The 12355-nt window shown below is 53.8% G+C and overlaps 1 protein-coding gene across 1 annotated transcript in view; it reads left to right on the top strand.

Moving 5' to 3' along the window:
• Window positions 1–12355, top strand: part of LOC147736785 (uncharacterized) — a 53121-nt gene that overhangs the window by 21253 nt on the left and 19513 nt on the right. Inside the window, exons 2-3 of the mRNA XM_086953483.1 lie at window positions 5834–7889; window positions 9905–10006. Coding sequence (XP_086809609.1) covers window positions 5864–7889; window positions 9905–10006 — 2128 coding nt within the window. The 5' untranslated portion in view covers window positions 5834–5863. The remainder of the gene's footprint in view (window positions 1–5833; window positions 7890–9904; window positions 10007–12355) is intronic.

Raw genomic sequence — 12355 nt, 5'->3', positions numbered from 1 at the left:
CGGGCTTAGGCAACACCACAATTTCGGCCGTCAGCATACAGGGGGGGATGGAACCCGGGCCGGTGAAGGAATTGAAGAGCTGGTCAGGATAGGAGCAAGTAGTGAGCTGAAGATCTTATACAAACCGGCCGAAAAACCGTCAGGCCCCGGAGATTTAAGAGGGCGGAGGCGAGAGATAGCTGCCAGCACCTCCTCCAGGCAGATGGTGTCAGGATCTACCAAGGCGGCTACCTGAAGTCTAGGAACTACAACTCCCATAATGCCTATACAGGGGGCGGGGTACTATAAAAGTCAGGTGGACCCATTGCTTCCTGTTAGTAATTTTGTGACCTACAGTGCGCTTTGTTTCTATCCAGACTTTGTTTCCTGGCTTCTCTTGGGATCGTGTTCAGAGAAGTTTTGTTAGTTTAGTTTGCTGGCTCCAGCGCGAGTGATTTTGGAACGCGCAAAACTTGCAGAGGGTTTTGTTCATCTGCCAGTGAAAGCGGGGAAGGAGTTTCCCGTATCTTTGTTTGTTCTCCTGCCGGTCGTTCTGGCCACTCCTCATCGGGACTGGAAACTGGGAGAAGAACCTCAGAGGAAGAGCGATCTGAAAGTAGAAGCGCCTTTGGTACTGTGAGTTAACACGCAGCGCGTGATGTTTAACGCGCTGTAGTGAAGTTTAAACAGTGATGCTGAGAAAGAAATAGCTGTTTGCTTAAACTGATATTGGAATTCTTTTTGTGTGTGTTCTCGCCGGAGAGCGGAGTGTAGTGGGGCTAGCCTCTGCGCACTGCCGCTACGAAGTACGGCACTAGTGTCTTTGTGTTCATTCTCCAAGCGGAAGATAGTGGGAAGGCCTACATCTTGCCGTGTTGGGAGACCGGGGATATTTGAAGACAATTGGAGATATTTGGAAGGAAGCGGAAGACAGTAGTAGGAGGCTACGTCTTGCCGTATTCCTCAAGGAGAACATTGTATTTATGGGCATCACTTATGTACTCTCTGGAAGAGCATAACTTTGGTTGGATTTGACTACACGTATTTGGTGGAAGTTACACGTTTATTTAAAGACACCCTCTTTTTAAGGAGGGGTAGGTGCTGCCTCGATACCAACAGTTTACACCTTCCAAGTGAGGGGGTGATTTAGAACTAATTGTTGTTTACCTTCCTTAGGAAATCGGTGCAGACACAAACACACCTTTATACAGGGAGGAGGTTATACACACCCAGGATATACAGGGAGGAGGAAAAGAGCATTGATTCTAGAAAGGTGAACCCTTTTCAATAAGTACTAAAAGAGGTAGAGAGACAGGGGTTCGAAGTAGACAGTTCTAACCTGTGCACTGTTTTTCTTGTCTTTCAGCTATCCCTTCCCAGCAGCCCCCTTCCTTTCCCTTCCTTGGTCTCCTGTTTTTTCCCTCGCCCTATCGCTCGAACCCATTGTGTTTTTTGGCCAGTGTGTTGGTGAGATCGGGAGGTGGAGTTTATGTGCATCAGCCGGATCCTGCAGTGTGGAGTCTGACAGATGGAGGCCTCCAGGGTATCCACCGTTCCCGGGGAGAGTGCGGTAATCTCCACTGTCTCCAAATAGCGGTCAATATCCCCGCTCGGGGCGTTATCAGCATGGTATAGTGAGGCATAAAAGTCTCTGAATGTTTCCGCGATCTTTGTCTCCCCCCTCAACTGCCACACCATTGTCGTCTCGAAGGCCGGAAATCTTCAAGTGTTGTGACTTGGCTTTCAGCGCGCTGGCCAGAAGTCGGCCTGTTTTATTCCCCCCGATGTAGTACGAGTGGCGCAGTCGGAGAACCGCGAATTCAGCCCTGTCGGTATCTAGGCTGGCTAATTGGGCACTGGCGGCCTTCAATTGTTTCCACACCCGTGGAGCCCCGGTCCGACTGTGAACTCTCTCGAGTTCAGAGACCTGGGCAGAGAGGTCCTCTCGCTTCGCTTTACGAGCCTTAGCCTCTGCTGCCGCTATGGCAATGAGGTCGCCACGGACCACCGATTTCAGCGCTCCCCACAGAGCCGTGATTGGCGTCTCCGGTGTGGCATTAATGGTTAAGTAATCTGTGATACATGAACGGATTTGTTTAGTTACCTCTGGGCGTTGTAACAGAGTCTTGCGTAGTCTCCACGCCCCTGGGGGGGCGACTAGGGCTAGGAAGCTCAAGCAAAATCTCCACGGCATCATGATCGGAGAGGGCGGCAGGGACAATGCTGACGTCAGCGAGGGAAGTGGCCAGATCGGAGGATCCTAGGAAGTAGTCGAGCCTGGTGTAAGTGCGGTGCACATGGGAGTTGAAAGTGAATTGGGACGCAGTAGGGTGCTTAGCCCTCCACAAATCCACCCAGCCCCGCTCCTGTAACCAAGCCTTACCTGCACTGGAAAGGGCGCCCGTGTCCCCATATCTGTGGCCGGACCTATCCATATGAGTGTCCAACACTAGGTTGAGATCCCCCCCCCAAGGAGCAAGAGGGCGTCGGGTGACTGAAGCGCCTCTGAAATGGCACCCTTCATAAAGGGCTCTTGACCTGTGTTAGGGGCGTAAAAGGAACCAATGGTGAGGTGTTGATCGCCAATGTGAAAGGTGTAGGCCAGGAGTCTGCCCTTAATTTCCCCCACTTTATCCCCTATCCTCCCTCTGAAGTGCCTAGAAATCAGAATGGCCGCCCCCGCCTTCTTCGATGGTAGTGAGGAGAAAAACTGCTGTGGAAAAGCGCGGGAGCGCATCCTATGCCAATCTTTCGTAAGCAAATGGGTCTCCTGAAGTAGACAAATCCCCGCCCCTGAGTTTTCTAGATATGACATCACTGCCCTCCGCTTGATGTGATTGTTCAAGCCCTTCACGTTTAGGGTCAACACTTTCAAGGCAGAATTAGCCATTACAAATCAGGTAAAGGAGAGGTGTTGTATGAGGATGACAGCGCTGTGCTCTGAAACGAGGGTAAAGGGCGACAAGCCCAGAATGTGGAATTCCCTGTGACACACCGGCTTCTCTCCCTCCCCTTCCACCCCTCCCTGCCCACCCCCCCAAAAACTCCAGTTCCTCCCTCCATCCCTAACCCCAAAAAACCCCCAGTCCCAATGACCAGTCCCCCGCTTCCCTCCACCCGGATCCAACTTCCCAACTTTGTGGATACAATGTCCCAGTCCTGTCAGTCCAACACAGGTCTGTGGTAACAATACCTATTGGGGTGATGTCCAATGCCGGCCTTCGTGGCCCCCTGCCCGTCCCCTCCGCTTAGTATGCAACAATGCGGTGATACTCCCCCCTCCCCCGTCAGAGAAGTCAATCAGCGGATGATGTCTCTTTGGCCACTTCTAGATTGGCCGTAGCTCTGTCCTGTGAGATGAGCTTCAGGCTTGGAGCGTAGATCCGAGGATCGTCTTCGGCCCACCGTTTACCAGCCTCCAAGGGAGGACTCCTGGGAGGGCCCCACTGGCGATGCGTCATCTACCATTTCAATGCCCAGTAGTGTGCAGGTGTCCTTGAGGGAACGCAGCTGTTGTAGGGCCCCATTCCATTTGAAGATCAGACGGAACGGGTGTCCCCAGGAGTAGGGGACCTCTTGTTGATGCAGAAAGTCCGTAGCCACCCTGAATGTCTTCCTCTTCTGGAGAGTGATAGCAGAAAGGTCCTGATACAGGGCGATGGGGTGGCAGCGGTACTGAAGGGGTTGGTTCCGTCGAGCTTCTCGGAGAATCCTTTCTTTGAGCGGGAAATCAGGGAGGAACGCTAAAATATCCGGTGGCGGGGCAGATGAGCGCATGGGGAGCCCCACTCTGTGTGCCCTGTCTATCTGAGGGTTCGCCCAGTATCTCACGGAAAAGATCTTGTAAAAAGCCAGTGACGTCCGTCCCTTCTGCTTTTTATGGGCCCCCCCGGACATTTATGTTATTACGGCGGGACTGATTTTCTAAGTCCTCCGCGTAGGCCTGGAGGTCCACCTGTTGATCTTTGAGCCGTAAGACCTCCTGCTGGAGTTGCTCGACCGCTTCGCTTCTCGCTTCCTCAATGGCCGCCACGCGCTCTCCCAGGCCCTCCACATCTCTCCTAAGCTCCCTAACCTCTCCGGCCACCTCTTGCTTCAGGGCTTTGAAGTCGTCTCTAAGGGAGTTAAACAAGGACTCCAGGAAAGATTTAGTGATTGTCACATTATTGTCAGCGGGCGTCGGTCGTGACTTGGGGACCTCGGGGGAGGGTGGCCCTATGTCGTGTTTGGCGTTGCCTTTCGCAAGCATCTCTGGAAGCGTGCGTTCCCCTTTCTTCCTGAGACCCGCCAAACTGTCCGCTGCGCTTCCGTCAGACCGGTGGCCCTGCCCGTCAGGGCCCCTAGGGCAGAATTTTGGGTGTGTGTGTGTCCCAACGCAGTTGTCCCCGATATCGTGGTAGGTGGCAGCGCCGACCAAGGGCAAGGTCTCCGTCCTCCTGATCTCAGTGGCCGGTGATGGGTGGTCCCGGCGTGAAGCGGCCGGTACGGAGATCTGGCTTCCCAGGCAAGAGGGTGTTGGTAGTCAGGCAAGGTTCTATTGTGGTTATAGCCCCAGGGCCCTACCACGAGGAGTCTGTGAGGGGCTGTTTGTCCCCGAGGCAAACGGTCACTGCGTCATGGGCAGGTCCCTCGCTATTGTGTGCAGGGCCCCCTAGTTCCACCTTTTTGGTCGCCTGGCGGAGGTTTGTGAGGACCCCTCCACTCTCAACTCCCTGCCTCGCCTCTCAGTGGCCCTGTCTTCAGGCGTGCGTTCCTCGCCGCCTTCGCTTTGCGGTCTGTGGGCCTAGCTGGGCCCTTCGCCGGTGGCTCGATTGCGCCCCCCGAGCTCTCGGCTCCCACCAGCCCCGAGCTGTCCTCACCTCCGTGTGGGCCTGAGCCCGTTGCCTCCTCGGGTCTCCCAGGAGCCGCCAGGGGTCCCGCGTAGTGCCGGCTGCGTGAAGGTCTTCGCCGCGGGTCCCGCAGAGGCCCGGAGCCGGGGCCTCGAGTGCTGCTCCTCCCGGCGGGCTCTGCCTCCCACCGTCAGGGGTGACGCGTCGGCGGGTGCTCTCTCTTTCGCCGCTGTCGCGGGTCCCCAGCCTCAAGCAGGTGGGCCGGGAGCACGGCTGGCGATGTGCCGTGGGTGGGCTCGGTCGGCAGCAGGGAACCCGGCCGGCCGCTGTTACTCGGCAGAGTCAGCGGCCATTACGATTGCCCTCGTCAGCGAGTGTCCCACCACTTGGAGGAAGCCCGGAGATCGCGCTGGTCAGGACCTGGGCTCAGGGGAGCAGTTGTAGGGTGTCCCCGCAAGGCTGACAGATTGTGTGGTGCTGGGGGGGGGGGGATTAAACCGCAATATAAAGGGCAGCATTGGGGATCGGGACGGGGAGCCACAGAAATCGCCGTCCGTTCAAGCCGCCATCTTGGCCACGCCCTACATATGTGTTTTTAAATATTGTTTTACAGCCCTGATGAAGTTCTTCGTATAGAATGAAACGTGTTGGCTGTTTGGTGTACAATTGTCAATATTGTAAAGAAGAATAAAGAACTCTGATTTTTCTCAACATTGGGCGGACATTCGTATATTTACTTCTTTATGGACTTCTTATGTTAGGTGGTGCAACCTACAGTTGGTAAAGTGTATTTGGGTTGTTCTAACCGCCCCAGAGCAACGGCAGGGGCAGGGGAGTTGCACACATTGTGAGCATAAGGCTCAGTTTTCAGTTTAAACTATTGAGGAGATTGTATAAGGAGTGAGGTGCATCACAAAACCAAGGGAGTTTTTATATAGGTTGGCCGTTCCCTTGTTACTTTGAACATTTTGCCTTGATTTTCTCATTTTAAAATGTTTCTGTTCTTTTTTTCATCCCCTTTGCAGACACTGGATCGCAGAACATCAACATTTAGAATGTGGAGAGCGCAGGCTTCAGAAAGTGATGGAAAAGTCCCAAATTCACCTGAAGGTCTAAGAGGAACACTTGCAGCCTTTCCAAGTCATAACTTCTCTGCTGCAAGACCACGACCTGAAGATCTCCACAGGCCTGGAGGCGCCAACAACCTGGGTTTCCAGATCTGTGGATGGACTGCCCAGGAAGAGTTTGGAAAGCTACCAATGCCAGACACTCTGCTTTTTGGGTCCTGCCAAGAAAGCATCCTCATAAATGCTTTGGAGAAGGATGTGAACAACTACAGCACAACTGTAAGCAGGACTCGCACCCCCCCTAACATGACCTCCGATGCGCACAGTGGTCCTAATCCAGAGTCCCATGTGGGGCACCCTCCCACTCTGGTAATGTTGGCCATGCTAGAGCGGCTGGAAGCCAAACTCGATAACTTGCACAATTCAGTGGGAGAGGTCCCTTTTCGAGTTGCACATCTTATGGAAAAAATCTGGGTAGAAAAGGGTCGAGATTTCCTAGAAGGCGGTGCAGTGTCTTTGGAGGCAGTGAGTCCAGCAGGCGTCAGAGATTGTAGCTTCCCCAGGTCCCTTCCAACTGCTCGTCCAGCGAGCCCAGGGGTGCCTAGCCCAAGTCTACAAGTCTTTCCTGATAGTCATGACCCAATGCGGGCCCCCGGCTTACCACCAGTGTTTTCAAGTGAGCCGGAGTTAGATGAACCCTTGAAGCAAGAGCCCTTGTCTGTTGATAGTTGGGACCCACAAGACAGCCATTTAATAAAGCCACCATCTCCAGGGGTCCATGACTCGCAGAAGGACCAACATATAGGGCCCGTGCTTCAGACTCGGCTGGACCAGCAGAAGGACCTGCGCCTACAACCAGGACTGCTGGGGGGGCAAGACCTTGGCATGCATCTAGTTCTTCCAGCTGGACAGGGACTGCAGCGGGACCCATGCAAGGAACCAGGGCATGAACCACAGCAGCCCCACAGCTTCCAACGAGTGTTTGCAGCTGGACAGGGACTGCAGCGGAACCCATGCAAGGAACCAGGGCATGAACCACAGCAGCACCTCAGCTTGCAACGAGTGCTTCCATCTGGACAGGGACTACAGCGGGGCCCATGCAAGGAACCAGGGCATGAACCACAGCAGCACCTCAGCTTCCAACGAGTGCTTCCATCTGGACAGGGACTACAGCGGGACCCATGCAAGGAACCAGGGCATGAACCACAGCAGCACCTCAGCTTCCATCTAGTGCTTCCAGCTGGACAGGGACTGCAGCGGGACCCATGCAAGGAACCAAGGCATGAACCACAGCAGCACCACAGCTTCCAACGAGTGCTTCCATCTGAACAGGGACTACAGCGGGGCCCATGCAAGGAACCAGGGCATGAACCACAGCAGCACCACAGCTTGCAACGAGTGCTTCCATCTGGACAGGGACTACAGCGGGACCCATGCAAGGAACCAGGGCATGAACCACAGCAGCACCACAGCTTGCAACAAGTGCTTCCACCTGGACAGGGACTGCAGCGGGACCCATGCAAGGAACCAGGGCATGAACCACAGCAGCACCACAGCTTGCAACGAGTGCTTCCATCTGGACAGGGACTACAGCGGGACCCATGCAAGGAACCAGGGCATGAACCACAGCAGCACCACAGCTTGCAACGAGTGCTTCCAGATGGACATGGACTGCAGCGGGACCCATGCAAGGAACCAGGGCATGAACCACAGCAGCACCACAGCTTGCATCTAGTGCTTCCAGATGGGAAGGAACCAGGTGAACACCTAAAGCCAGAACCATTGCCCGTTGGTGGGCGTGGCTCAGAGTGGAACCAGCGCATGCAGCCGGTGCGTCCTGATGTACATGAGGCAGACGTGGATTACAAGGTAGTGTCACCATGTACTGATGCCCACAGTACATCCGCGCCCACATCATGCCTCGGACGGGACACTCTGCGTGCAGGTGGGACGGCTCTCACAGGCTCATTGGCAAGAAGAACTCTGGAATCGGTTCTAATACCAGCTATGCCAGGTATTTCACAGTCTGTGTTTTACGCAGAAGGGTACATGGCTGTGTGGTGGTGGTTTGTTGGTTACTGTGCACATTTCAATATCTGTAGGTGTAAGGCATGGGCTGCGGGTGCTTGGACAGGCAATGCGCACCCTACAAGAACCTCTGCGTACAAGACGGAGCCTGTGTGATGTGGTGTGTAGGACAATATGTCCAGTGCAAGGGCCCTGGAAACTAAGAAGGGGCTGTGGTTGTGGAGTGGTTTCGGGCATTGTGCACTGTACAAAAGGGTCTGAAACCAGAAAATGTCTCTGTTCTCGGTTTGAGGAGAGTTGAATATCAGGCGTGGTCTGCCCTCTCCTAACATCCTGCTGACCACGCCTGATATTCAACTCTCCTCGTACTCTGCACATTGCCCTGGACACCCCAATGCACCGACAGTCCCATAGGGCCTTGTACTCTGCACGGTGCAGTCACCTATACTGCCGCTAAGGGCGAGAGCGTTCTATACTATCTCATGGACCCATACTGTCTGCTTGGGGCGAGAGAGTTCAGTAGTGTCTCATGGAGTCACCTATACTGCCTGCTAGGGGCGAGAGCGTTCTGTACTGTGTCATGGATCCATACTCATACAGTCTGCTAGGGGCGAGAGCATTCTATTCTGTCTCATGGAGTCACATACTATCTGCTAGGGGTGAGAGCGTTATGAATTGTTTCATGGAGTCCCCTATATTGTCTGCTAGGGGCAAGAGCATTTTATACTGTCTCATGGAGTCACCTATACTGTCTGCCAGGGGAGAGAGAGTTCTATACAGTCTCTTCCCTGGGCAGTCCAGCATAGCACACGCTGTGGTAGTCCAACACAGCACACACTGAGGCAGTCCAACACAGCACACACTGAGGCAGTCCAACACAGCACACGCTGAGGCAGTCCAACACAGCACACACTGAGGCAGCCCAGCATAGCACACACTGAGGCAGTCCAACACAGCACACACTGAGGCAGTCCAACACAGCACACACTGAGGCAGCCCAGCATAGCAAGCTTTAGTTCTGGCGGTACCGTTGCAGGAGACGTCCCTTTCATAGTTTGTCATACACCGCTGCCCTCTGGAACCAGTCCACCGCCACGGGGCAGCAGAGATGTAGAGTGACTGCGCAACTGACTTTGTTAACCGGTGCAACATGACAATGTGACCTACTGATCGTTTCTGGAGCTGCGAATAAGGTCTACGCGCTTACACTTGACACTGAGAACCCCCTTCTTTTGGTTTGGGACGGTTTAGTGACCGCAGTCCAGCCCTGGTGTCGTTGTGTAGATTAGAAAGGAGCCCTGCAGGGGTGTGGCAGCGACATTAAAAGGCCATTAGCATTAGTGAAAAAACTTACTTTACACTCTACTGTTTGGCACAAAACCTAGTTAGTGGCCAAGTCACATAGGTACAATTACTTGTGTAGATTTACTCCTGCACCCAGGTGTAAATCTGCACTTGTTTGAGGTTCACCATTCCTGAGTGCACATTTACATCTACTTGACTTACATGTCTGCACCCCCTCAAATTAAGAGGGTGAAGCTTTCTTCAAAACGAATTACAAGGGTAATGGTACTAATAGTAACTTTTCACACTTAGGTTGGGGTCTTTGCCAATGTGGTGGAAATCTCCCTATAGGAAAGTGCAAGGAAAATTTTTAAAATGTGTTGTTCTTTAAAAAATAATGAGCAATATGTATTTTTATTCACCTCGAACGAATAAAAAGAAATGTTCCAGCAGAACAACTCATCAGATTAAATGTTTATTTAATAACTAATTTAAATATATTAGTTTAATTTAAAAATAACGATTTAATAATTGTATTTAAAAAATCCTACCCTCACTGACATTTTTAGTTTTAGTTTTAGTTTTTAAATAATACTAAATTTAATTAGAAGCCATGTGGTTAGTTTAGTTGATTTATTTAGTAAATGTTTTTATTTCTTAAATTAGGTTAGTTTTTAACTTTTATGATAATATTAATGCTGTGCTCCTTTGAAACAGACTCTATGACCGCCTCCTGTGTGTCTTCTTTAAAAGAGACAGAAGATCTGAGGCCTGTGGATGATGACGCTGAGAGGAAACATGGCAGTGACTGTCCCTCAGGTGAGTGACACGTGGCGGAAGTCTCAGAGCACAAACACACAAGTGGTCTCACATGACACACACCAAGGAAGCTTACCACCTGCTGACATCTGGGCAGGTTCTCTGAGGGTCCTGTTTGGGTGTCATGGGTGCCCTAATGTGGCCAGAGCCTTGAGTTGTATTTCTTCTAACCCGCAGTTCCTAGCCTTTTAAAACGCCCTTCCTGTGGTGCTTCCAGACTGAACACAATACGGTCTGTGGTGGGTGGGTGTTCTCCCTGTAACTGTTCTTTACTGGACACCATGTCAGGACTCACAGAGGAGGTCTGTGTTTCAAATGTCCTGCCTACCGGCCACACCACATTACTGTGGACCCCCATATATAGACAAGCATTTGCAATGCAGTAGGTCTCTCATTAGTGAAAGTTTAAGCTATTGCCGTTGCAAGTTGTTAGACGGACCGGGAGGGTCGGCCGAGGATAAGGGGAGAGGTCTCCGGGGAGAGCCGTCTCCAGCGATCGTACAGACAAGTAACTTCCCCCCCCCCACAGACGGACACCACACAAGGGTAAAGTTCAACGAGACTTTATAGGCAATTCTTTAAGTACGATGGAATGGTACAAGGAGGTCTGGACTCAGGGGTCCCCTCGATTCTGGTCTCTGGTTTGGGAAAAGGGTAGCGGGACAGTCTTGTTACCAAAAAGGTGGAAATAGCTCTCAATCCTCGAGCTCGGCGTTCTAGATGATCGGGCCGCGGCGGAGCCAGCAGGTCCCGAGATGGACGAAGGAAACGACGGTCCGCGGCGGAGCCAGCAGGTCCCGATGAGATGATGGTTACAAACGGTCCGCGGCCACGCCAGCAGGTCCCGACGACGATGAAGGATCGGAAGGTTACGAAGGTTGCGGCAGCGCCAGCAGGCAAGACGAAGGTGCACAAGGCAGAGCTACGGCAGCGCCAGTAGTCCGTCAAGGATGAGTTCTTCTTTGCGTCTCTCGACTCCAAGATACAACTGCCCTCCTGCTCTGGAGCTGCCCCAGTTATAGGGCTGATGTTCTTTGATGTCCGGACCCTCGCACCTGGAGGTCGGGAGGTCCGGGATGAGGGAGTCCCGACACCCAGCAGGGGGGTGGAGCCAGCGCCCGGGGAGGCGATGGCCGAGCGGCACTTGGCGGGGGAGAGCCATCGACACCTCTTTCTCCCATTGACTTGCCAAGTAGCCCGCTCACCTCCTGGGTGGATGGTGGTGCCGGGATGTCTGAGGCCTGGCTAGGCCCAGGGTTGAGGTCGATCGGGGGCCAGGCGGCCTCGTGGTGGAGTGTCCAAGATGGCGCCCCGGATGGGCGCGCGGGCCAGCAGTGGATCGGGCCCACGAGGTCGATATGTTCGAAGGCAGGGGTCCCTGAGGGGACGGAGGACGTGCAATGGTGGTGTGTGGTACTTGCGTGACCGGGCTCGGGCCTGGTCGGGCCGGGGGAGAGCGGCCCTTCATGTGGCCTGTCCAACATGCGTCCCCCCCAGCTGAAGGCGGGGAGAGTTACCCATCCTCTTGGGGACTCTCCTCGTCGAGGCGGAAAAACCGGGACAGGCCATCCGCGTTGGCGTGATCTGGCCCAGGCCGGTGTTCAACAGTGAAGTCCATCCCTTGTAGGGAGATGGACCAACGTAGTAACTTCGGGTTTTCCCCCCGCATCTGCATCAGCCACTGCAGGGGTCGGTGGTCGGTCTGCACCCGAAAGTGTGTGCCAAAGAGGTAGGGCCGGAGCTTCTTGAGGGCCCATACCACAGCGAAGGCCTCCCTCTCTATGGTGCTCCATCGTTGTTCTCGTGGTAGGAGTCGTCTGCTGATGAAGGCCACTGGCTGATCAAGGCCTTCGGTGTTCACTTGAGACAGGACTGCCCCAATGCCATGGTCGGAGGCATCCGTCTGGACGACGAACTCCCTGCTGTAGTCGGGGGCCTGGAGCACAGGGGCGGAACACATGGCGGCTTTCAATTGTTCGAATGCTGTTTGACAATCTGCGGTCCAGTTGACTTTCTTGGGTTGATTTTTGGACGTGAGTTCTGTGAGGGGCCCCACTATAGTACCATAGTCTTTCACAAACCTTCGGTAATAGCCCGTGAGGCCCAGGAAGGCTCGTACCTCGGTCTGGGTGATGGGGGGCTGCCAGGACTGGATGGCGGCAATTTTGAGCTGCAGAGGGGCCACCAGGCCGCTTCCCACCTGGTGTCCGAGGTAGGTTACAGACCCTTGACCAATTTGACATTTGCTGGCCTTGATCGTGAGGCCAGCTCGCTGAAGGGCTTGTAGCACTGCTCGGAGGTGGTGGAGGTGCTCGGGCCAATGGTGGCTGTATACAGCGATGTCGTCTT

This window comes from Lissotriton vulgaris, chromosome 1_2, assembly GCF_964263255.1.
Source record: "Lissotriton vulgaris chromosome 1_2, aLisVul1.2, whole genome shotgun sequence".
In the NCBI taxonomy this organism is placed as follows: Eukaryota; Metazoa; Chordata; class Amphibia; order Caudata; family Salamandridae; genus Lissotriton; species Lissotriton vulgaris.
The sequence above is the reverse complement of the archived record's forward strand: the minus strand, read 5'-3'. Positions and strand labels throughout refer to the sequence as shown.